The 24926-nt window shown below is 50.1% G+C and overlaps 1 protein-coding gene across 3 annotated transcripts; it reads right to left on the bottom strand.

Annotated features, from left to right (window-relative positions):
• Positions 1-1291: 1291 nt before the first annotated feature.
• On the bottom strand, positions 1292-24925 carry LOC144166463 (2-acylglycerol O-acyltransferase 2-like). Of its 3 annotated transcripts, none has more exons than XM_077695975.1 (6): positions 24813-24925; positions 16333-16522; positions 7209-7516; positions 4681-4861; positions 3923-4122; positions 1292-1988 (listed from the first exon to the last, which is right to left on the bottom strand). In XM_077695975.1, the coding sequence occupies exons 2-6, from the start codon at positions 16512-16514 to the stop codon at positions 1837-1839; spliced, it is 1023 nt and encodes a 340-aa protein (XP_077552101.1). In that variant the 5' UTR covers positions 16515-16522; positions 24813-24925; the 3' UTR covers positions 1292-1836. The 3 variants fall into 3 exon arrangements, with proteins under 3 accessions (XP_077552101.1, XP_077552103.1, XP_077552102.1); XM_077695977.1 differs by having other exon boundaries at positions 3923-4117; XM_077695976.1 differs by lacking the exon at positions 24813-24925 and adding an exon at positions 16595-16695.
• Position 24926: the final 1 nt, after the last annotated feature.

The following is a 24926-nucleotide window of genomic DNA, read 5'->3' as shown; positions in this document are numbered from 1 at the left end:
GTCGCCGCTCGCTATAGCATGAAATTCTAACAAGGGTATACACGTGCGAGGAAAAGGGTGATATTGTCCTGTGACAATAAATGTCACGGGACAATATAGTGTGGTGAAAATTGCTCCAAGGGCTGTGATCCGCACTACCAGTGAAAACGGCGATCAGATATCTGCCGCGATGCTATAACTGCAGTTCTCTACGCTGACCGGCCGCGAAGGAACTGGTGAGTGACCCGGAACCAGCACCTGCCGTCAGGGCGCGGATCGGTGGCCGGCGGCAGCGTTGCGGCTGCTTGCGCGCATTAACCGAAGCAGGCCGCGACAGACAGCTTGTGAAAGGTTGTGTAGTTAAAAATTGCACTAGGGATTTCCATCCGTGAAAGCGACGATCAGGTATACCTGCTGCGATGCTGCGTCTTATCTTATCTGTACCCGAGAATCCCAAGGCGACCGCAATTTGTTGGGGGAAAACCCTTCCTGAAAGCTCGTCGCGAGCGAGCGTGTTGCGTTCGTGTCCCCCTCTGCCTGCCTAAGTGTCACTAAATTTCAAATAACTGTGAGAAAACACGACCGTGTAACGCTGTGCATTAGCATAAATTTTGCATAAGGGGCGAAGTTACCACATGTAATCGTTTTTAATGGCGTAGAGATAAATGGTCGAAGAAATTTTCTTAAAAGCCCAAATTAAAATAATTGTAAGATGCAGTACAACTGAACTCATGAAATCAAAAATATGTGGACCGCGTTAGCACGAGCTAGAACCGGTAGCAACCGGCTTCGCGAAGTCGGCGTCTGTGCTGCCCACTTCAGGTGCGAACGTGAACTGGAGAGAAGAACAGCACGCGAGAGATCACGTCACGAAGGCTGGGCAGAGTGTTCTCGAAGGTCGAGCTCGCCGACACCGGGCGCTCCTCACAAAGCGCTCACATGCGCAGGGTATTTTTTCTTGGCGTTTTTTTTTTCTGGTAACGCTGGATGGCGGAAGTAAAAATTGAACAGTTCTGCTGTTAATAACACCGAAATTACAAACCGAAGAACAAAAAAAAAACAATCTTGAAGAAACACCAACCGCGCAGCACCCGTGCATTAGCACAAAAACCGCAATTGGAGAAATATTTCTGCTAACGTAAATAGAGATAATTTGTGGAAGAAAATTTGGAACAACAAACAAATTAAAATTAAAATATTTTGTAAATAAACTGAAATTAAACGTACGTATTTCATACATCGCGCCCTCACACGACCAACACGAAAATGAGAAAGCCCCGGAAAGAACGACCGAAAGACGAGTTTCGTGGAAAATGAACGAACTGTGTGGCACACCTTTTATCTGTACAAACAAAAATGCATAAGTGTCGAAGTTAAGGCATATAATTGCTATAATGGTGTAAATATATACCATTGGCACAAAGAAACTTAATAAAATTATAAGGCAATAAAATATTAACTGTATATCTGTTACTCAAGGCCAAATCTGGCTATCAAGAAGGCTCAAAGACAAATGGCGTAGAATTTTCACGCATTAGTGAAGACTGAAATGATATATGTCTGCATTTTTTTATTCTAATAGCACTAAACCTGTTGTTTTCGACATGCAAACCCGCAATACCCGTAAGAGTTACTTCCTTTGCTAGAAAAAAAAAATTTAACACCTGAGGTAGACGCAACCAAAAATAGAATGGGACGGGGATTGGGAGCATTTTGAGAAGTTTCGCAAAGGACAGAATACGTCGAAACAACAAATGTCCCCTTTTGTTGTCGTCGACTCTTCGTATAGTGCACTTGTCAGGAGCGCTTCGTCTTTGCGATAACGATGTGGATCAAGGATTCGACACAAGGGCTTGTTCAGACTATCCTCAGCGTTCGTTCCTTGAAGCCGCACTGCTCCTTGTGGTTTTCAAAGAGCTGCCGCAATGAGGCGACGTATTCTTCGTGCAACTGGTCCACTTCCTCTTCGGTGGGGTCTTCCTTCTTGTCGACGCGGATTGGTTTGCCAACTGAAAGCAGGAAATCATTGTTGCGCTTAGCTAAACTTTACAAAGAACAACACATTGTGTGCTGGAAAGTAGTTTACATTATTCGGCAAATCATGGGAGCGCTGCTCTCATACATCGGGAAGAAAAACTGAGAGAAACAGGAAATTACTGTGCTTCACAGTTAGAAATGCGCGAACCAGTCGCATGTGCTCAAGGGACTATTGCTTCAGCTTATAAAGGAAGGCATTGTCCGCGATAATTACACTGCCGTCGTCTCAGTCGATACAAGGGGTTGTCCAAGAAGCGAAGTATTCCTGGTATATTCTTATAGGTAGGTTAACTGGCTGTTCGGTAGAGAGGTTGGAAGTCAACAGTCCCCGCCTAGTGCATGGAATGAATGAAGGGTCACGAACGCGATTGAAGATTCTCAAGTTCACGACAAAAATGTCCGTGAGGTCAGCTTGATGTCCATGGGCGGAATTCTCCAAAAAAGGGGGCGCGTTTTTAAGCGACGCGGTACTGACATGCAGATGCATGCATTCTTGGTTGGGGCGTCGCTTTGAGGGGCAGGAACAGGGGATCGAAACCACGAGGGGTGTCCCATGAGGACCAGCGGCACAGAAGAGCGCAAAGCCCTTCTGTGCCGCTGTTATACCTAGTTATCCCTGCCCCCCGTCGCTTTGCCCCCTTTGCGCCTTTATATGTGTGCATATGCATGTTTACATTCATATTGGTACTTATACTGAGGCGGGCAATACTGCGCAGAGCCTTGACCCAAGAAGGACGACGACGACGAAGTGCCTGGCGCGTACATTGCGCGAGCTCTGTCATGGCCGCCATGTGTATATATTGTAAATAGATCGGTCATAATTCTTAACCCTGGCTCACCCCATCTGTTCTGCCACCACGTAACAATACACAGAAATAGAGAGAAAATGCAGTGTGCGTGTGCGTGCGTGTGGTGCTTGCGCTGCGCACGCATTAGATGCCAGACGGGCCCCACAGAGGTGTATTAGCAGTCATAGACTTTTTTAAGGGCGAAGCCCTTAAGGGGCTGGGGCTGTTGGCGTCTCCTGTCGTCGTCGTAGTAATCGTCCTTCGTCTCATGTGGTCACGGTACTAAAACACGGTGAAACTCGTTTACGCCTCGCGCTAGAAAGTAACGTATACTAAAAAAACACTGCAGGACACTCGTTTACGCCTGGCGCTAGAGAGCTTCATGCTTCAAAGACAAGAGACTTTTACAGCAAAGCTGTATACTTGTATCCCCCAACGGTTTCACCTCCGTTGGCAAAAACGCCGAGGCACTAAGAATACACTGATAAACTGCATGCTTCGTCCCTCACCAGGTTCACGTTAGTGGAGATGGGGCCCGGGATTTTTGTACCGCCGGCAGGCGTAAAATTTGGAAGAAAAAAAATTAACCACATCTTTCCGCGGGGGGAAACCATGGGGTGATGCGACGCATCTGGGCGGTGCTTGTTACGGTTGCGCCGACCATCGCGGACCTGTTAGTCTCCATTCAAATCATCAGTGGTCATCGGATGCCATCGGAGCGGCGGCGGTGGAGTGACTGAGCGGAGCGGCGCAGTTATCGCGTTTATATGTACCGCGCGTTAACGGTGAGGGGAATGAGAGAGAGAGAGAGAGAGAGAGAGAGAGATAGTAGCGCATGCGCATGTGTTAACCGAGCGCTAACGCGCGCTGACGTACAGCTGGCATGGCGAGGGGAGCGAGCGCTAACGCAAGATGGCGCTGCGGTGAGAGCGGCGTTACCGCGCAGCTGGCGTGGCGAGGACAATGAGGGAGAGGCGTGCGGACTAGGGATGGATGGAGGGACAAGGCGAGTCAAAGAGATGCGTCGCATCTAAAAAATTGTTAGGGCAGTCAAAATGTTCACACTTGAAGCACAGCGCTCATAAGGCATATATGTCGTCATGCGCTATGGGACGTACCGACGGTGGTGATCTTGTTTCGGAAAGGCATGTACCCCCAGGTGTACTGGAAAATTCCTCGGCCGTAGAAGATGGGAGGCGAAAAGCCGGCGATGCTCTTTAGCTTCTCCTGCAGTCGTCGCAAAGTGGAGCCCGGCGGGTTTTTCAGCTGGCGGAAGATGTCGTTCTCGCCGAACGAGAACACGGGAACCAGGTCTGTACTGGAGGCGAAAAAAAACGAACCACGCCATGACAGGTTCATCAAAAAGAACCAAGGCGGCTGCGCTAAAGGTTCAGAACCGATATGTTTACCATAATGGGCAAATATCAAGCAAGGGTCCACCTGAAACTACAAACTGTCAATTCATTCCGCCTAAAGTGAAACACTGACTATGGAAATTGATTAGCACAAGCAATAATTGCGACTTCCATGCCTACAACATGGCACGGATTGAAGAAACAATAACAGAAGGCGGAAGCGTAAGGGAACGGATGATAAAGATGAGTATTGGCACAGATAGAACCTATGCACTGAAGGACGAAGCTGGTAACAGTGAATAACACAGATGAGATTATGAAAGTAGGTGTAAAGTTCTCCGGAGATGTATACTTCGTGGCAAGTGCATTGTGATCGGCCCAATGACGTTGGCTCGCAGTATCTGCCTGTGCTTTTAGTTCAAGATCGCTGCCAGAACCTCCGTTTAGATTGGCAGCACAGCCCTTGCCCTGATTACGTTCACCTCGAAGGTTACGCCAGAGAATAGCCCCGGCTGCCTCACCCGCACTTAATGGCGTTCCGGACGAAGCCTTTCCTCTTCATGAGCGTGAGGGTGATGACGCTGCTGTCCTTGTGGGCGTCCAGTGACTCCTGAGCTCCTCCGATCGCTATCAGGACGGCGTTGCCCGTACCCTTCTTGGTGAGGATGTACTGCAGACTCTCCCTGTCGGCAGAGCACATGCCTGCGGAACCGGTGCCTCTATAAGGTCACAACACAGGACATTGCATAGACGTCATTCTTGTTGCAAAAAAAAAATGGCTCAGGCTTAACATTTAAACCTGGTTTTCACGAGGGAAAGCAAAAACTATGCACATGATGTTTCGTGGAATTTTGTCTTTGCTTGAGATTTAGTAACCTGATGTCAAGCTATATCTTCTGAATGGCAGAATGCACCCTTAAAGGGACCCAGAAAAGCCTTCTGTAAAAGTTACAAAAGGCCTGTATAGTCACGTAGCACCAATATAGCGATGCAATGCCGTTGGAATTATTGATCTACATTCAGTATTAGCTGCGCCAGAAGCAATTAAAGGCACCTCTCCCCACTTGCCGATCGACTCCTCCTCCCTCTCTGCTTCCTTCAAAGCAGCTAGCTACATTCCTGCGCCTGGCTCGCGTCAATCACTGCGGACCCGCCTTTGCCTCGGGATCGCGCAGGAAGGAGGAAGAGCAGCCGGAAGCCAATGGCAGTGACGCCGCCGGCGGCCGACCTTGCCGGCGATTGGGCGAATCAGGGGGCGCCTTCGCCGTTGCGTCACCCGCAGTCGCCGTTGCGTCAGCCGCGGTCGGCTCGCTGCAGTGTCGCGCTCATCGGCTGAGAAAGGCGATCTTCAAAAATTGTTTACAAATTATCTGTACAACGGATGGGGCTCACACTTGGCTCAAAAATCCCCCGTTATGTGTTCTACCACCTGAATGCATTTGATTGCCACCTTCACAAAGCTTTTCGGGGTCCCTTTAGGCTTCCACTGAAATGCATGCACAGACGGCCAAGTCCACGCTGAGCGATCAAGCGCATGCGAAGCAGCTGTTTCACCCTCGCTTAGCCACGTGGTATCGCGTAGTATTATGGTTATCGCAGCAGCGAGGCCCCGAAGAAGCGAAGCCATAAAAAAGAAAGGCGCAGCTTGAGCGCCGGTGGCTGGAGGTCACTTGCGACGCGACGAATGACCTTGAAAGATGTAGAGTAGTAGAGCTCTCGCTCTGAAAGAATGCTGTGCGTAATGCAGAGGAAAATGGCAGTTTTGGTAGATTCACAGCTACCTACGGTAGGGTAAACTACTTCGCGAGTGCATTGAGAAGTCAAATAGGCACTGAAGGGATATCGTGGCTTGGATGGCTATGTATTTTCGGCACGATGCTTACATTCGGTGCATGCACAAACCGCAGCCGACGTGCTGCTTTGCCTGTCAGTTTCGGGTCGAGATCCAAATTTGTTTCGGTGCTTTGAAACAAGTTCGAACACTGCCACAATGTTATTGGTGAACTCCTAAAACGAGCTTGCTGCTCGGCCTCTATTGCCTAGTGGTAGCCTCCCGGCTTGCAACGCTGACTTCGCTCTCTTAGATGAATTCCAAACATTCTTTTCGCAAATAAGAATTGTATTGCATTTGGTTCTGTTCGACGCAGCGAAGTAACCGAAATGAAGATGACGAATCATGGGGCATCTACGAGTCCACAGAAGAAACAGTAGATAGACGAGGGTATTCTGACGTCCTGTTCAAAAGTAGAGAGAGGATCAGCCTAGTGTAAATGCTTTTGTTCTTCTTTCTTGTGGCTTTGGTCTCCTTTCTCCCACAGATGGTTTGGTATCTTCTGGGTCGGTTCCGCTGCGTAGAGGAGCCTCCTAAAGTGCCCGTCCTGCACTGACTTGGAAACGCACTGTTTTTACGTATAGCTTGTGGAATATGTGGGGTTCTTGGGGGCGACCTAGCCAGTACTCCGGCGTAGGTCACCACGCTAGCTCCCGGCGCGTCAACCACGTGGCCCCGCGCACCTCCGGTAGCCCAGTGAGGTCTTCGCCGAGACGAGAACACGGTAGAGAGTAGTGCCGAAGCATAACCATTTATTTGGGAACTCCCAAAGCATGCGAACACAAAGCTCGACGGCGTTCACGGATCACGCCATCCTTGTCGTGTTCGCGAACGGGAGGCAGGCATTCACTGCACGCGGCAACAAAATCCCAACCTGAGATACATGGTCCGCCGCTGCCGCCTGTTCCGTCGAAGTCACCCGGACCGGACCTCCGACCAGACTCTCTCTCGGTCTTCCGCACGCACATGTTCGCGAAGCCAGCGCGCCTGTGCCGCGCACGGACCGGTGGTGCCATCTCTCGGGGGCGCCGACGAACCAACGGAGCGCCGGACCGGTTTCAGCGCAACGCGCCTCTCCCCGAAGCGCGCACCGGCTCGGGATCGCGGGTCGCGGTTCTCCGCGATTCCCACAAGCTTAGTCGGTGTGTTGAGGATTGCGTGCTCCTAATTGGCGCAGCAAGCTTCCGCGAGGGACATGTGAACCTCTGCAGCACGTACCGTACCAGAGCATGAACTCCCTGTGGAAGGGGAAGAGGAAGTTGAGGTTGAGCGACAGGGCGCAGATGCGGATGCCGGGGAAGAGCAGGCCGCCGCCGCTGGTCTTGGAGACGAAGTTGGCGATGGCGCCCATGCACATGATGCCGTGCGGGTGGTAGCCCAGGATGTAGTTCCTGCCCGGGTCCAGGTCCGCCGTCTTGATCAGCCGCGCCGGGAAGTACTCCCGTATGTTGTTCCAAATCCACCAGCTGCGCACCCGCGTACTCGACCGGCCACCGAGCTTGGGTGTCCTCCAGTCGTAGACATACCTATACAAACGTATACAAACGTGTACACGCAAAGGCGACTATAGTGGAGAACGTTCAACCGTCACTGTCGCTTAATTTTTAGTAAGGCTGCAACAGAATTTAGCGAAGGGTTCACGTACTAGCCTGACACAGACGACCATTTATCGACTTGAGCAAAACAATGTAATGTAGCCCTACAAAACAGTGAGCAATATATGCGCCCGACAGACAGGTTTACTTTTTAAGGGCTCGGGCTGTCGGCGTCTCATATCGGCGTCGTCTTATGTTGCCGTCGTGTCATGTAGTCGCGGTACTAAAATACTGGGACACTCGTTTCCAACGCCTCGCGCTAGAACGTTTCAACTACGTGGGCAAAAACGCCTACTATAAAAGAACACGCCGGGACAGTCGTTTTTCGTTCGCGCTTGCTTGCTTGCCTGCTTCTATTTCGCTCCGTGCTTACTATAACTTTAAAATTTGCAGTTCTCCGTTTCGAATTCCACTTCTCCGTCTTCGTAATTGGGATGTCGCGTGCGCCGTGTGGCAAGTTGCAGACTTACAATCTTTGGATACATTTATACACTGCATGCTTCGCCCCTCCCCAGGTTTCACGTTAGTATAGAGATGGCCAGGTTTTTTTTCTTTTTTGTGTGTGTCAGGAACATCTCCCCGCACTGCGTATAATCCATTTGTGGATCTCAGCCTCCGTGGTTTTGTGTCTTTCTGTCCAACCGTAACTTGATACGAGGCGCCGAAAATCGGCAGAGGATCCTTTTTGGCCTTGTACCACTAATCCTTGAACACCGTTACCACGGCCACAAATCGCCTTAGGACTAACTGCTTCAAGATTGCCAGACACTGCTGTCTCTGTTTAGACTCACTCGCCCCCACCGTTTTATGCTGCAGAGCAAACTTTCACTATTAAAAAGAAAAAAAAACTCCTAAACTTAACGGTACCATTGCTACAGTTGTGAAGCCTGGTGGAGTTGCGATACTCAAATTTGGTGCGCACTAATTCCTTTCTGTGAATGATATATCTTGCACGGACTTGGTTTGTACTGGCATTAGAGAGGGGTGGGGGGGGGGTTAGTTGATGCTTGATAGCCTTGCTTTTTCTTTAACTCAAACTGATGCGTATTTAAGATCAGATTTGTAAATTTTATTCGTACGGAAAGGTGGCGCCACAGGCGTCGAACAGTGCACGTATGGTCCCCCGTCGCTCTGTGCATCGAACGCAATAAGTGCCGTTTTAAAGCTCATGCCATTGTAATTTTTTGATTCAGTGTCTCCTAAGCTCCTAAGGACTCCATTCTGCAAAGTGGACTGTGGCTGTTTCAGCGACACAATATCTACGACCGGTAGCACAAAGCGACCACGCCTAGGCCTAACCTAGCGGGGTAGGCCTAGCTACGAGTACGGCAGCCCTACCGCCGTGCCGCCAAGATGGCGGGCGCCCCGGTGGCGGTGCCCATGGATTTCAGCTCGCCAGCCGCGATGCGCTTCATCACGCGCAGCGAATCTGAAGAACGGCAAAAGAAACGAAAGATTACCGACAAGGTCTACGAAAAGAAGGCGACCACCGACGAAGAAATGAGCGTGCAACGCGATGAAGATTCAGCGGATGACGGACCCTGGCAGGACGCCCACTCCCGCCGACGTCGGCGATCCCGGCAGACCTACCGCAAGGTAGATGCGGAACGCACAAAGCTTCAACGGACAACGGTCCTCATCCGCCCGAAAGATCACCGCTCCGTAACTGCCATCCCAAAGGTGACGCTTCATAAGTTGGTTCAAGCCACGGCACCGGACGCCAAGGTAGCGGACTACGCAACATGTAAAACCAACGCCCAGTCCAACACTGTTACTGTGACCACGTATGACGAACTTCACGCCGACAACTTGTGCAAGGTAAGCACCCTCCAAGTTACGGACGGGACCACATTTGAAGTCGAAATTTTTCGTCTTTGTGGCCATAATGTTTCAAGAGGCGTCATCACAACGGACCTATAATGATACCAACGAGGAAATTCGTAGTGTGCTGCGATGTGAAACTGCTAATGTGCTCGAGGCAAGGGCGGAAGGGCGCTCCTTACATTTGATTCACCTGTACTGCCGAAGCGAATCAAATACTACAGCGAATTATGCAAGGTTACCCCATACGTTGCACGAATGCTGATCTGCTACCGTTGCCATGGAGAAGGCCACATGCAAAAGTACTGCCCCAATGACGAAATATGCAGTCGGTGTGGCACCGGTCACACCGAAAAAGAATGTGACAGACAAGATAAGCACTGCGTCACGTGTAAGGGGAATGGTCACCTGGCGACAGATGCCACTTGCCCGGAAAAAGACAAGCGCTTGAAAGAAAACAAAGACCGACTGGAACGCCGCTCTCGGAGCCGCTCTCGTAGAAGAACCGCCAATTCCAAAATGGCACAGCAGGGCTCCCAAGATCTTGATTGCGATCCCGTACTCTCCGAAACGATGATGTCTACAACGCCCAAAGCAGTCAGCTTCGCGAACGACAAAGATAGCTATGCCTCCAAGGCTTCCATGAGCCTCCATGCCAACATAGAAGGGGAAATCGCTGCTCTACGAAAAACTATAGAAGAAGCGTCTCTGAGTCTCACACCGCTCCTGTCCCAGCAAGTATCTATACAAACACCTCACGAAACCCGGGACACCGAACTACGGAGCCCTCAAGACGACCCCCTTCAGCTGGTGCGCGTAAACGAACAACGATCTTCATCGAAACCACGGCGTTCTACACCAAACCGACCTGCTTCCAAGACAACAGGTTCGAAATCATGGCATATCCATGACAAGTCATCGTCATCGCAGCCTGCAGCCCCTGAAACAAATATAAAAAACAGACACGATGAAGGAATAACGAATGAACGATTGAATTCTGAGGTGCCGACTGTACAAAGCATGTCAACCACCGTCGAGAAACATGATCAAGTGCTTAAAGATCTTACCCAGAAGCAAGCACTGGCAACGGAAGCACTTGACAGTCTGGGAAACAAATTTGAAATGATTATGACGCAGCTGGGCACGCTGACTTCGGAAGTCGGCCATCTTAAATCGACCCTGGAACGCCGGGAACGGCGACGTTCACACGGCAGCCTTTCTCGTTCACCTCGACGCCGCCAAGATGATCGCAGCCAATAGAGTCCTGCAATGGAACTGCCGTAGCCTCCGAGCTAATGGCGCTGAATTGAGCGAAAGGTTACGGACCATGCATTCACCACCCCTGGCACTTCTACTTCAAGAAACCAGGGGTACAACACCCAGTATAAATGGATACCGCGCTTACTTCCAGCCAAGCATTCTTCATGATGGAAAACTTGAACCCACAGCACAAGCGGCAATTTTTATCAGCAGAAATATTCGGCACTGTCAGCTGGATACGTCAGCATACTGCACGGCCTTCCAGGAAGTCGTAGCAGTACGCATTGACTTGAACTCGCCACAAAAGATAAGTTTAGTGTCCGTATACTTACATCCCGAAATGGGCCGCTCCAACTGGGGTGATTTCATTTGGATGACGCATCTACGCTCCCTTTTTCCCGGTGACGCCATCCTCATTGGAGGGGACTTCAACGCGCCTAACGTTGTCTGGGGATACCCTCTAAATACCCCCAGGGGAGCTCAGCTGGAGCATGAAGCCCAAGCAGCCGACCTTGCCTTGGTTAACAATCTTGACGTTCCCACTAGGACGGCACTGCACTCTCGTCAAAAGGGTACCACACCGGATCTCATGTGGACATCGCATAATCTCTGTTCTTCGTGGTCCTGTGAAAATGACCCATGGGGCAGTGACCATTACCCTATATGGGTCTCGCTAAAACACGGGCTTAGAAAGCGTAAACGCAAAGTCCGCTGCACGGATTGGGATCTTTTTCGGCAGCATCTAGTCGACCCCTCTTCCACCTCTAGTGAGATCAGTGCACTCATGGAGGCTATGCAGCAAGCGATGATTCTTGCAACTCAAGAAATAGACCTTCTCGACGAACTTCCCACCCCAGACAAACACGTTAAACTTATGGGAGACACGAGAACAACTTCATGCGAAATATCTTGCCAATGGCTGCAGGGATAAAGATCTCCTGAAAGTGCGCCATAAAACTGCACAGATAAGACGGCATGCTAAAATGGTCGCAAGAGACCGCTGGCAAACCCAGTGTGCATCGTTCAGCAACAAGACGGGACTACATACCTTGTGGAATACCTTCAAGGCTTTGCAGGGAAAGACAAAGACTCACAATCTCGTTCGCACAATTGCACTCAAGCAAAACAAATCGATCATGGAAATCACGCACGAGGCCGCACAAGCCTTCTTTCCTCTACCCGCTTCACCCCCTCCTGACTCTGTCTATGCTTTGGACCTTGATGTAGATGAAACTAACCCTCTAGAGAGTCCGTTCATGATGGCCGAATTATTCCGTGCTTTTGATCAAGTCCGGGTCAGAAGTGCACCTGGGAAAGACGGTATTACATGGACAACTCTTCGAAACCTCTCCGAGGAATGTAAACAAGCCCTTCTTAAATCGATCAACCACATATGGGTCACTGGCCACTTGCCACCACACCTGAAGCATGCCGTCATCACGCCGATTCCTAAAGCAGGCAAAGATCCGAACACAGTAACTAACTTGAGGCCAGTTTCTTTGACCCCCACCATATGAAAACTCATTGAAAGAATGTGTGTCAATCGTCTGAACCACCATCTGGAAGAGTCCACCAGCTTATTTCACCCAGCACAAACCGGGTTCCGCCCAAACATGGGCACCTCTGACAGCCTTTTTCTACTTCGAAGGATTTTGGGCAAACATAAAAGAAAAATACCGCACATTTTGGTCGCCGTAGATTTGAAGAAGGCATTCGATACCGTCACTCATGAAGCCATTCTGAGTGCTCTTGAAGATGCCTACCTAGGGAAACGAATGGTCAACTTCATCAAAAGCTTCCTATGTGGCCGTACATACGAGGTACATAATGGGAATTCAACCTCACGAGTGTACAGTAATAATGTCGGCGTACCACAAGGATCGGTAATTTCACCGATCCTATTCAACGTGGTCATGAGACGAATTGCCACAGCGCTTGAGAAGGATTCCACTGTACGTTTTACAATATTTGCGGACGATATAACACTGTGGACAGAATCAGGCGATTACGTAAGTACTGAACGGGCATGTGAGGAACTCCAGAATGCACTTCTCATAGTTGAACAGACAACTGGCCCCACTGGCATGCAAGTCTCACCTGAAAAAACACTTTCTGACGGTAGGGGGCTACTCAATGGAAAAAGAAAAGGTGGCCCTCACACTGTAGGGTCGCACCTTAACACAACCCTCTGACGGTTGGATCCGAATCCTTGGCATACCGATACATGCGCAAGGTGGAGGCAAAACATGGCTTGACCAATTGACACCAACGTGGAAGAAACTACTACACTTGATCAAGCGCATCTCTAATAAGTTTGGGGGCGCCACAAACGACGTCGCACGTACACTAGTGCAGGCAGTTCTGGTATCGAAGGCATGTTACGGAGCCATTCACTACCGCCTTACTCAAGTGCAGACGAGCAAATTGGAAAGTTTGTACCTGCAGGCCCTGAGGGTAGTCACCGGGCTACCCCACCATACTAAAATAGAAGAGCTATACCGGTACAGCCACCTTCCTCCGCTCCATAAAATTGTAACTCACCGGACACAAACGGATCACGACAGGCGCCTACTCACACCCCAAGGGCAACGTCTGTTGGAACTCGACGACCGCTCCTTCAAAGCTACAGCGTTCGAACCAACCATACCTCCATGGGAAGATGTACTGGTTACCCACTCGAAGCCGTTACGAACAAAAACCCACAAGACTAGCCACACCCATCAACGAAAGACACAAGCGACTGTCACGTGTAATGTGCAATCAACAGATGCTACTATTTACACAGATGGGTCCATGGACGAAACTCGCCTCCTCATAGCACTTGCTGCAACCGACCTAAGCCGAACGAGCACGAAGTGTTTTTCAATTAATGATATCATTTCCACTACTGAACTCGAACTGCAAGCCATCCTCCTAGGTGCCCACATGATCAAAGACGTTATAGCTGAAAATACAACTCGAGTTATAATCTTCACGGATAGCCTCGAAGCCATCAAAGCGTTACGCACCCCGCCACGACGACACACTACGCCTCATCGTATAAAAGAACTCTGTGGAACCTTCCAGCGTGACCTAACATCGACATACGAGTGCAGTGGATACCTGGCCACACAGGTAACCCCGGGAATGAGGAGGCCCATATGCTCGCGAGGGAGACAATTCTCAACCACCCCTCGGAGTCTGCAGCGCCTTCTCTTTCACATTACCCTTCCCCTGAAGAACGCAGGAAGACACTTCGACAAGGAAGCAAGAAAGAACTCAGAGCAACGATTCCCGAGCTACAGCACCCGATACCCCGCAACATCCCACGAGCTGCACAAGTTATTCTAACAAAGGCCCGCACGGGTTACGCCCTTACGGAAGACATCGTAGCTCGCTGGGAACACTACCACCAACACAAGAACGCACAAGTACCACCAGACCGGCTTCTGTGCTCCCTGTGCCACCAAGATAGACCGACAATCAGCCACTTGCTGTGGTCATGTAGGGTCCTGGAAGGAACCCGAGCAAGACACAAGCCCCCTGGCGTCACATCTCTGCAGGATTGGCTGTATCCAAGGAATAACGCCAACGACGTGCTACTTGGACTGTGGGCCTTCGTGAAGGAGGCTTACCTCGTCAATAGAACTTAAGCTTTATCGACCCTGAACCCCTTCCCCTATCTCCCCCAACAGGCCAGAGTGCCATCCTTTCTATAATAAATTTATTCATTCATTCGTACTAAAAGAACTGCTTGTGACGTGCAGTCATAAACAAATGAAATGCGAACACAAACATTTGAATTAGAACCCACTAAATTGAAAAAAAATAAATACTGTTAGTGGAGGTCGGATAATGGCGCGCTACTGGTATAACTGGAAAGCCACCTCTGTTACTATAATTAAGCTACGCGTCAATTTGACCTTGGACAGAAATCGCGCTATTTGAGTGTTCTGGTTCATATTTTCCTGATTTTCATGATTTCATTTTTCCATGGCTGGGAAAAATTATGAAGCATACCAATCACGAGACTTAATCAGCAGGTTGTTTTACAGGGCCTCCAAAAGAACCTGCTGATTACGTCGTGATTGGTATTCATATACAGTCGCGTGAATTATTAACTGGCTGAACGGTGCATAGTGGCTGTGCCACGTGCAGGGTCGGTTGTTCTGACCATAGTAAAGGACGTATTGGGGGCGAAGCCCCTCAAGGGGCTGGGGCTGTTGGCGTCTCCTGTCGTCGTCGTCGACGTAATCGTCGTTCGTCTCATATAGTCACGGTACTAAAGCACCGGGAAACTCGTTTACGCCTCGCGCTAGAACGTAGCGTGTACTAAAGAAGCACCGGGACACTCGTTTACACCTCGCGCTAGAGAGCTTCGTGCTTTAAAGATAAGAGACTTTACAGCAAAGCTGTACACCTGTACCCCCCCAGCGACTTCACCTCCGTTGGCAAAAACGCCAAGAATACACTTATACACTGCATGCTTCGCCCCCTCACCAGGTTTCACGTTATTGAAGAAGGCCCGGGATTTTTTTTTTTTTTCATGGAGCTTAAACAGAAAGTCCACGTTGGGAGGGTTTCGCCGTGATTATTATGCACCCTCTATACAGATGCGCCTTGTGCGCAGACATTGGCCATCGCTTCAGTGATGTGTACTTCTGGGGCGATTGCTTCAATGATACCTTCTTCGCCCATGCGACATGAATTCAAACCATAACCAATGTTGTTACTAGTCATAACTGCAATACTACGAGATCCATGCACAAGCAATAGACCCGTTTCTTGACATTAAATATGACACCTCGGATTTGTGCAATTTTTCTTTTTACGCATTAACTTCACTAAAAGCGTTGCAGAAAGAACTGCAGATTTCCACATTCAATGAGACTTTTCATTTGATGGAGTATCACAAGGCTTTGACAAAGATTGGATGGATTACCCTACGTTAATTGGCGTATCAAAAGCGAACCCTGCGTTCACATTTAATTTGTGTACGCAGCTGCAAAACTGACGGGCGCGTAATTGGTACTATTACGAGTCCTAATTACTAAATTATTTTGTCATCATTATGTGTCTGGGTTCTACACATACTTATTTTTCCGCATCTGCGTAGGTGTGAACATTCTCGACAGACTTTCGCGGTGGGTCCACCACGCCTCTGTATCACATACGGTTAAAGAACTACCGCCCGAGACGACGCGTAAATGGGCCCGCTCAAAAATGCTACGCATTTGAAGCTGATATTAACAAAAATGTTCAGGTTTAGCACTTGTCAACCTACTTCTCAGTGACAAAAGGTCTCCTTGGCTTGGCTTTGTATTTCATGATAGTTGGGCTACCGGATGATTAGACTCAGCTTGTCGACTGCGCTGAAGTGCTCACGGAGAAAGCCCAGCCGGCGCGCCATCCATTGCGAGACTGAGGGACCAAGTGCCGGCGAAGCAGCCGTTAAACCCTCGCCTAGTCACGTGGTACTGCAGCGGCGAGGCTCTGAGCGACCGCATGTGCGTCGCGTCTCCGCCACGGATCACGTGACGTGACATCACACCTGCCACACTTGCGCTCCGGCAGCTCAAGGTCATTGCGACGCGATGACCTTTCGAGACCTTTCGAGACGCGCCGTAGTAGAGCTCTCGCTCTAATAATAGAACGCGCGAAAACAAATGAAAGAAACGATATCGTACCAGGCGGCGTAAATCAGGGCTAGCCAGTAGAAGCGGGTGCAGAAGAGCAGGTAAGCGTACACGACCGTCCAGAAGAGGCCACCGACGAAGAAGGACGCCGTGATGAACAGCACAGCGGCCGTCTCCATCCGCCGCTTCAGTGGCAAGTTGAGGGGTGCGAACTGCACCCCAAGCACCCGCATGGCGGAGCCTGCACGTACCACAATTCAAACGCTGCGTCATTCTACGCACAACGTAGGTTTCGATCACATCGTAAACGTACAGAGTGTCTCGCTGTTTTAGTGTTGGCGTGCCTCGTTTGGAAAAGAGTCAGCATGTTGTGCGTCTTCGCATCTATGGGCATAAGAAAACGCAAAAAGGGGTGTTTTTCTTGGCGGAAATTCAGCTTGAAGTTTGAGAGAAAACAGACTCAAAACAAATGCACGACGCGCCGCCGCATTGGCCGCGCTGTTACCTTATTCTTAAAGCGTACGCTAATGCAGTTTCCAAATTTAGTAAGATTCCTATAGCTTGCGCACAGTAACGTGTTCTCTGCCCAAAGCCTCTGTTTATTGGATAAGATGACGTAGTAATTTTAGAAGAAAACAATGTCGAAAATCCCAAGTAAGAATTGCCGATGAATGCTTAAGTTAAGCCGCTCTGCTGTACACCGAGCCCCTTTAGAATCGGCTTCACTACTACGCACGTGCATTGCTGGTCAGACAATTTTTGGGTGTCATATAAGCAGCCATACCAAAGTTGGAAGCCCCTAGGTTCTTTTATCGAATACCTCCATAAGACCACAAGTACTCTTCTGAAGCGCTATGTACATTCCACGGCCATTTTAGGTTGGTTTCACTACTATACACAAAGGTTTTGCCTGGAAGGCACTTTTAGGAGCAATAATAGTCGTGCGATAATTCGAAGGCCCCAGTGCCTTACAATGAGGAGGAGGAGGATGAATAAACGTCCCTATGAAGAAGTTCGCCTTGGGAAGAGTCCTTATTCCAGGACCCCTTGAGACCGTCCAGCTTCTTGGGCTCTCTTCACCAGCCAAAGCTGGTCATCAGGGTCCGAGCTGGACAGTGCTCTCTCCCAGTGCTCAGGGGAGGGGAAGGGCAGGGGGGTTAGGTTAGGGTTTTTATCGCAGCCCCACACAATGTGGTAAAGCCTGCCCGGAGCCTCACAGAAGCGGCATTGCGAGGAGTACAGGGTGGGGGCCAGAATGTGGGCTCTAGTTGGGTGGGGAAAGGTATTGGTTTGGATACCTCGAAGGTGGCGTTCTTGTTCTTTTGTGAGGTTTTTTGTGTGGAGGAGGGTGCATTGTTCGCTGCAGGCGGTAGTGCTGCGTGATTTCCTTGTAGGAGAAGAGGGGACAGTCACGCCACTGCTCGCCGACCTACTGACTAGCCCGGTGTGTCAGATCGCGGGCATGCTGGTGGGCAGCTTCGTTGCCAGGCACGTCGGCATGGGCGGGAGCCCAAATAATCCTTACGCGGTGTTGTGGAGGATTCTGCAGCAGAATGTGTGTGGCGGGGGGTGAGACGAAGCCGCTGGAGAAAGTTCTGCATGCTTGTTGGCAGTCCGTAATAAAGATCTCTGCAGGAGTTTGAGCAATTGCTAGGGCTATGGCCACTTCTTCTGCCTGATGTGCATGGGTGGTAAGAATCGATACACTTGTGAGGAGGGCTTGAGCTTTAGTCACAACAGCAGTCATAGCTCTCCTCCCGGGATAGGAGGCTGCGTCTGTGCATACTGTGGTGGCGTTTTGGCCGTACCGCTTGAAGATAGCTTTAGCTCTGGCGTCTCTGCGATCCTGATGGTGCGTTGGATGCATGTTCCGGGGCAGTGGGGCCACTTCAATGAATTGGCGGATCTCATGCGGAATCTGAGTCGCATCGGCCTTGGGGTGTTGAAGCGGTGAGCGCAGGCACAGCTGGTTCGGAATTGTCCTGCCGGTGGAGGTGGAGCTTAGACGTAATAATTGATTCATATGATGAGCTTCGAGGAGTTCATTCAAGGTATTATAAACTTTCAAGTGTAGGAGTTTCTGTGTCGAGGTGCTGACAGGTAGTCCCAGCGCCAGTTTGTACGCCTTGCAATGATAGTTTCTACCCTGTCCTTTTCAGCATTCGACAGCACAGCGTAGGGGAGGGCATAAGTAACCCTAAAGATGACAAAGGCTTCGACAAGTCTTAGCACATCCGCCTCTCTCATACCTCTCGTTTTTGAGCTGGCCTTGCGGATCATGTGGGAGACCTGCTCCGTGGTGTGCTGTGTTTGAGCGATCCGGTTGTAGAAGCATGCCTAAGATTCTCACCTGCTGAGTTGGAACAATAGGGTGGCCATCCACTTCTAGGGAGATGGTTGCCGACCCGGGAGGGAGTTTTTTACGTGGTGAGACGATAAGCAGCTCAGATGTTTGCGGCGCACACGCTAGACCACATTGTCGTGCGTATTCACTGACTATGTCGGCTGCCTGTTGTAAGTTGGTCTCCATTTCCCCCATTGAGTGGCCCATATGGGGATGTCATCCGCATATAATCCATGGTGTATGCCTAGTATGGCATCCAGGAGCGGAAGGAGGCCTATGAGAGCTATATTAAACAGCAAAGGGAAAAGGACCGCACCCTGGGGCGTGCCCTTGTTGCCGAGAGAAACTGTATTAGAGTTTAAATCTCCCACCTTCAGAATGGCTTTTCGGTCGTCGAGGAAGTCTGGAATGTATTTGTAGGTGCGTTCTCCGCAGTTAAGGGCATTCAGTTGTTTAAGTATGACCGTATGACTTACATTGTCAAACGCACCTTTTAAATCCAAGGCTAAAATGGCTTTGGGGTTGTCCTTCGAGCATTTGAGCATAACCTCTTTTTTCAGTTGAAGAAGGATGTCCTGCGTGGAGAGGTGATTACGAAATCCACACATGGTATGTGGGAACATGTTATTTTGTTCGAGGTACTGCTGTAACCTTTTGTGGATGACATGCTCCAGAAGCTTTCCCAAACACGAGGTTAGTAATAAGGGCGCAGGTTCTCGGTGCTCTGTGCTCTTCCAGGCCTCGGAATAAGGCGCACCTCTGCCGTCTTCCATCCTTCCGGAAGTTGGCCCGACCTCCATACTGTGTTCAGGTGGGCGGTGAGTTCAATGATGGAATCATCCAAGTTCGCTAGAAGCTTATTGGTTATGCCGTCCACCCCTGGGACTGTGTTGCGCCTGATGGTTTGCAGTGCCGCTTTTACTTCATGGATGTAGATGTCTTCATCCAGTTTGATATTTGGTTGTACAGAGTACGGTGGTAGTGGCGTTTTAAATGCAGAGCATTTCAGTAACTCATGATGTCACCCGCGTTGACGTCCGTAGTCGTAGTCCGCACCCCTCCCCCTACACTATATAAAAAAATCAAAACATCCCCCTCGCGAGGGGCACGATCAAATGCAGAGCATTTCCGCGGGGGGCGTGCCTGCAAGTCTTATGGATTACGCATTGGTTGTTGTTGTAATTGTTGTCTTCCAGCGTAGACATTGTCGATGAAGTCGATGGTGAAACGTGCCGTGAACCCCCTGCCGCGGCTATTACGCAACGTGGAGAGGCTACGACGCAACGTGGCGCGGCTATGACGCAACACAATCCAACACAATCCACTTTAATCCAACCCAATCCAAATCCAAGCCAAGCCAAGCCAATCCAATCCAAGCCAAGCCAATCCAATCCAATGCCCTTCGCGAGAGAGTGTTATCGCGCCGAAATCGCGCCACCACATGAACGCGAACCGAACGCGGCGAGAGAGGGTGTTGCGAGCAGAGAAAAGGCGAGGAGGATGCGCGGGAGAGGGCGCACCTGTGGCCGACGGTTGAATGAGTCAAGGGTATAAGGCGCGTGCGTAACCTTGCATTCTGTGTCGGCTCCGTGGAGCAGTCGGTAAAGTGCCGTGTACCTTGCGTTCTGCCCGCAGAGTCGTGGGATCGAAACCTGGCGCCGGAAGGTATTATTTCTTTATATAGTGTATACACTACGTAGACCGCACCCTATAGGGTGCGGTCTACGTAGTGATGCGGACTACGGACGCCAACGCGGGTGACATCGTGAGTTATTAAAATGCTCTGCATTTAAAAGAATACTATCCGGCGCCTGGTTTCGATCCCTCGACCCTGCGGGCGGAGCGCAATGTACATGGTGCTCTACCCATTGCGCCACAAAGCCGACACAGAATGGGAGGCTACGAACGCGCCTTATATCCTTGACTCATTCAAACTACGTCAAGAAGCTGCTGATACAACGCATTCACTACCACCAACTCCCCAAACACTAAACGTTAACGCAATACACCCACCCCCTATGCGACGCATTTACTCGAGTCCCCATCGCGGGGAGATTGGCCCAATTTTTTTGGATGGACGGGGAGGTACTTGTCCAGAAGAGACTTCATGAGGGCAGCGGAATTTCCTGGGTGAGAGTGAATTATTTTATGCATCGTTTGATTTGACTCGGTCTTGCTTTTTGAAGGGTCCTTAAGTTATCTGAGCAGTCTCCATGTCTTTGATGTACTGAGTTGGCCTCGGAGACTGTCGCAAAGGGATAGCCAGCTTTCTTTGCACAGGTGAGCCGCATAGCGGGCTGCTTCTTCTGTTAGGAGAGCTATCCTCCTTTTCAAACGACGGTTTAGGCGCTGTCGTTTCCAGCGTTTGATGAGGCTTCTTCTCGCTTCTCATAAATGGAGGAGGTGAGGGTCTATACAGGGGGTTGTAGTGGTTGTCCGAATTTTCCTTGTGAAACAATTCATATCCTTGTGGAGTTGGATGGTCCATTTTTCTAGAGTGAGCAATGGGGTGGTTGCACTGTCAAGTCGCGCTTGTTCCCTTCGCTCACGAAATTTAGGCCAGTCCGTGAGGCTCGCCCTTCCCAGGGGGATAACGTATTCTTCTCCAAGTATTGTCGTGACTTGGATCGAATGCTCACTTCCCAGGTTTTCCCCGGTGTGAGACCACATAGCCGTGACGTTCCCTGTAGTGATGGAGATATCAGGGGACGTGTCTTTGGAGACGCTGTTACCCATGCGCGTGGGAGTATGCGGGTCTGACAGCAGTATGAAGTTTTCCTCCTCAAGGATGGAATGCAACGCGGTTCCTCTCTTGTTGGTTGGTTGTCGCGGTTCCTCTTTTGTTTAACGCCGCACACCCAATAAAGGGTGTGCGGCGTTAAAATCTCCCACGATGATGAGGGGATTAGACAATGCAATGCGTTTTGCTTGCTTAATGGCGAAAGTGAGGTTTGCATCTTGGCCCCTTGGACGGCAATATATGTTTAGTAAGTAAAGGCTCTGCGCCACTTTAACTTTCCTCAGGACAATTTCCATCGGTGTTCGAATTTTTTCCGACTGCTGGAGCGGAGGCTGTATAGCTGTGATTCGTTTGTTTATTAGCGTGGCGAGAGAACTTGAGGGTCCGTATTCATATGAGATAAAGCCGAGTAGTTTTGCAGAGGAGTTTGTTTCCTGAAGGGTAATAAGATCTGGTGAATCCTGAGCCGTGGCAAAATGTACTGAGCCAATGAGCTGGCCTTGTTCTTGTAGCTCATACAGTTCCACTGCCATATGGTGAGTTTTGACGCTTGCGTAGGAATCCGCATATTCTTGGGAGTTGCCATCTTGAGAAATGGCATCTTCTGCCAGATATGATTGCCTGTTGTAGGGCTTGAGGTCTCGGAGAGAGTGACGAGCAACAGTCGTCTGTCCCTGTACTTCTTTGTCTAATCGTTGCGTGATTTATTTTAACATGACCATCATTTGCTTTACGGTTTCGGCAATTTCGGTATTCTCTTGAGCCAGCGGTTCTTCTATGGTGGTGGCAGATTGGTAAGCTGGTTTTGAATTGGGTGTTTGCGGGGCAGTTGGTGCGGGGCGTTCGGGTTTTTTGCGTTTCTCTGGCGTAGTGTTTGCCCCTTGCCTAATTTCTGCATTGAGGGCGAGAAGCTCACTATGGAGTTGTCTGTTTTCTTGGCGTTGTTGTTTAATCTCGGCAAGAAGTTGCGCGTTGAGTCGTTTAAGTTCCGCCAGCTCGTCATGCTTAGGGGGATTGGGGGTAGGAGGTGGAGGGGTCTGAGCACGTGGAGATAGCATCTGAGCCCAGCTCACCTGTAATTCCGTCGCATCTTCTGCGGTTCTTCGCTTGGCGCTGGGTGTCCTTCTGCGGGACCTGGAAGTTGATCGTGCCTTGCTCCCGTCTCTGAAGGGACTCTTGGCGACCCTGGCTGGATCCGCGCTGCTTTTTCCTCCGGTTCACTGGTGGAAGAAACCGTTGCGGGCATTCCTTGCTAGCCGTGGCGTAGTTCCCGCTGCAGAGTGCACACTTAGGCTTGCAGTCGTGTTCAGCGCCCTGTTTCGTCTGCTGGCCGCAACGCTTGCAGTGGGCGTCTGTAAGCGTGGTAGGCTGAGGGCAAACGTCGGCTCTGTGACTCGTAGCATGGCACAAGTGGCAAAAGGCGTGGGTCCGCTTGTAGAGGTAGCACCTTGTTTCAACTCCTCCGCTATTCGCCCAAGCAACGGCCTGGCACTGCGAAAAATCAGCCCGTACACGTTTGCCAGCTGCATTTTGCATGAAGCAAATCTAACGTGGGGAGAAGCGAACCTAAAGATAAGAATTAATGAAGCTCAAAACATGCTCGTCGTGAGCACTCCGTTACTAGCGGCGGAGAAAGCACTTAGTAAAATTCATCAACGGAAGATAGAAGGCAGCATTTTCCCGGTCAGCATCCCCCCCCCCCCCCCGCCCACCTTCAGTAACGCCACAGTAAGTGCGATCGCTGGTTAGTTTTAAGTAGAACCGACACTGAATGCAATGAAGACGAGATTGATAAAATAATTTAAAGGCAACGCACACTCGCTTAAGCTAGCTCGTTTCCTTTCTTTTTTTTCCCGGTGGTTTCGCGGAGAGGTGGGGGGAGTGATCGGAATGGACTAAAAGCAGCTGCGCCTTGCAGCGTTGGGTGAACTTAAATCAAAGCACTTCAGTAACACTTGAAGTATTAGGGTTGTTCACATGAATGTTAACATAAAGCAAAAGGTTAAACGGAGGTAAATTTACAACGTTAATGTTTATCATTTACTACCGAAATTGGGTTTTACGCGCTGATGCTCCGGCTCGGTTTAGCGTTGGTTCCCGCGCACGGCGGCGCAAACACAACTCTTGAACGTGAAATCATATCAATTGACGAAATTACAATATTAAAGGTAAGCTGTTTTTAAAAGATGCCTGGGACATCCTGTACACCGAAATGTCCGTGCACCGAAAAGTCCGTGCGCCGAAATGTCCGTGCACCGAAAAGTCCGTGCACCGCAATGTCCTACTCCGAAATGTCCGGATTCGCGTCGCGCGGGGTCATGAAGAGGACACGACCTACGTGACGCGCTGGCTACCCAAAATGGCGGCTACCAGCTCACGAAAACATGTGCAGGCGAGGCGAGGGAAACAAGGGTCCCCACACTATACAGGTGAGGAGGGAAAAAAAGGAAGAATGGGTGGCCTCCTCCGTCCAGAATGCCGCGGCCGCGCTATTCGCGCCCCACCCCAAGTTTTTCTACGTTCCACCGCTGCTCGGCTTGCTGAATCTTCACGAACATCAGCGGAGCTGACCACAGAGGACATTCTCCAGAGCGTGAGCGTTCAGGATGAAGAAGGCAGCGAGGACGGCATGAACGATGATGCCTCTGAGGGTGTCGCAGCAGCACTGAAAGACTGCGGATGTGATGGACATCATACGAAAACTCCGTACATTTCCGGGGAAAAACCGCACGGCCACCGAGTAAGTCCACAGGAATGTGGAAGAGTCGGAGTCCTACGTGCTAGGAAGCTTGTGCTGTGCGCAACAGAAGAAAAGTGCCAACTACTTTAAATAAACGTGCATTGTTTCATGATCACTTGTGCATTTTTTTTGCGAAAAATGACTTCAAGGAGGCACTGGTCTACAGGTAGGTTGTCTTAGTGCATTTTTTTGTGCGAAAAATGACTTCAAGGAGGCACTGGTCTACAGGTAGGTTGTCTTAGGCATTGAAATATTATTTGTTGTGTGAAATTTTGCGACTTTCACTACAACGACCATACAGAATAACGCGCAATTTTCGGCGGTCCCCTGAAGTTCGTTATATCGAGATTTCACTGTATAGGGAGCTCCTTTAAATGCGGCATCACTGGTATACCTATATGGATCGCTGGAAAGGCATTATTTCAGGGGCAATGCAAGTGGCGTGGTGTCAACGTATGATACCCCTTTGACGGCCAACGTAGCCGCATGACAAACGCGTATGCCGTATCCGCTGAAAGCTGCAGCCGCTGAAAATCGTATGAAGGCCGACGTAGCGCGTGGCCTTTCATTAATTGATATTATCTTCGTACGCAGCGAAAGTGTGAAGCATCAGCCGTTAGACCGACAGACGTATTTTCTCGCCGAGTCTACGCAGAAATGCTTGAGCATGCAAAAAGCACAACGCAATTCGCAGAGCGGTCACTCACCGTTTACGCTAGCTGAAACACAGATTTGCTCGATCAGACCGCGAGAGGCGAAAAATAAGTTGCACGGCCGCAAACACGGTGCAAAAAAAAGTGCTGGGGCGACGAGGATTTCCT

This window comes from Haemaphysalis longicornis, unplaced genomic scaffold, assembly GCF_048455015.1.
Source record: "Haemaphysalis longicornis isolate Haplotype H1 unplaced genomic scaffold, Haemaphysalis longicornis Haplotype H1 scaffold_171, whole genome shotgun sequence".
NCBI lineage: Eukaryota > Metazoa > Arthropoda > Arachnida > Ixodida > Ixodidae > Haemaphysalis > Haemaphysalis longicornis.
This window is presented reverse-complemented; position numbering and strand designations above follow the sequence as displayed.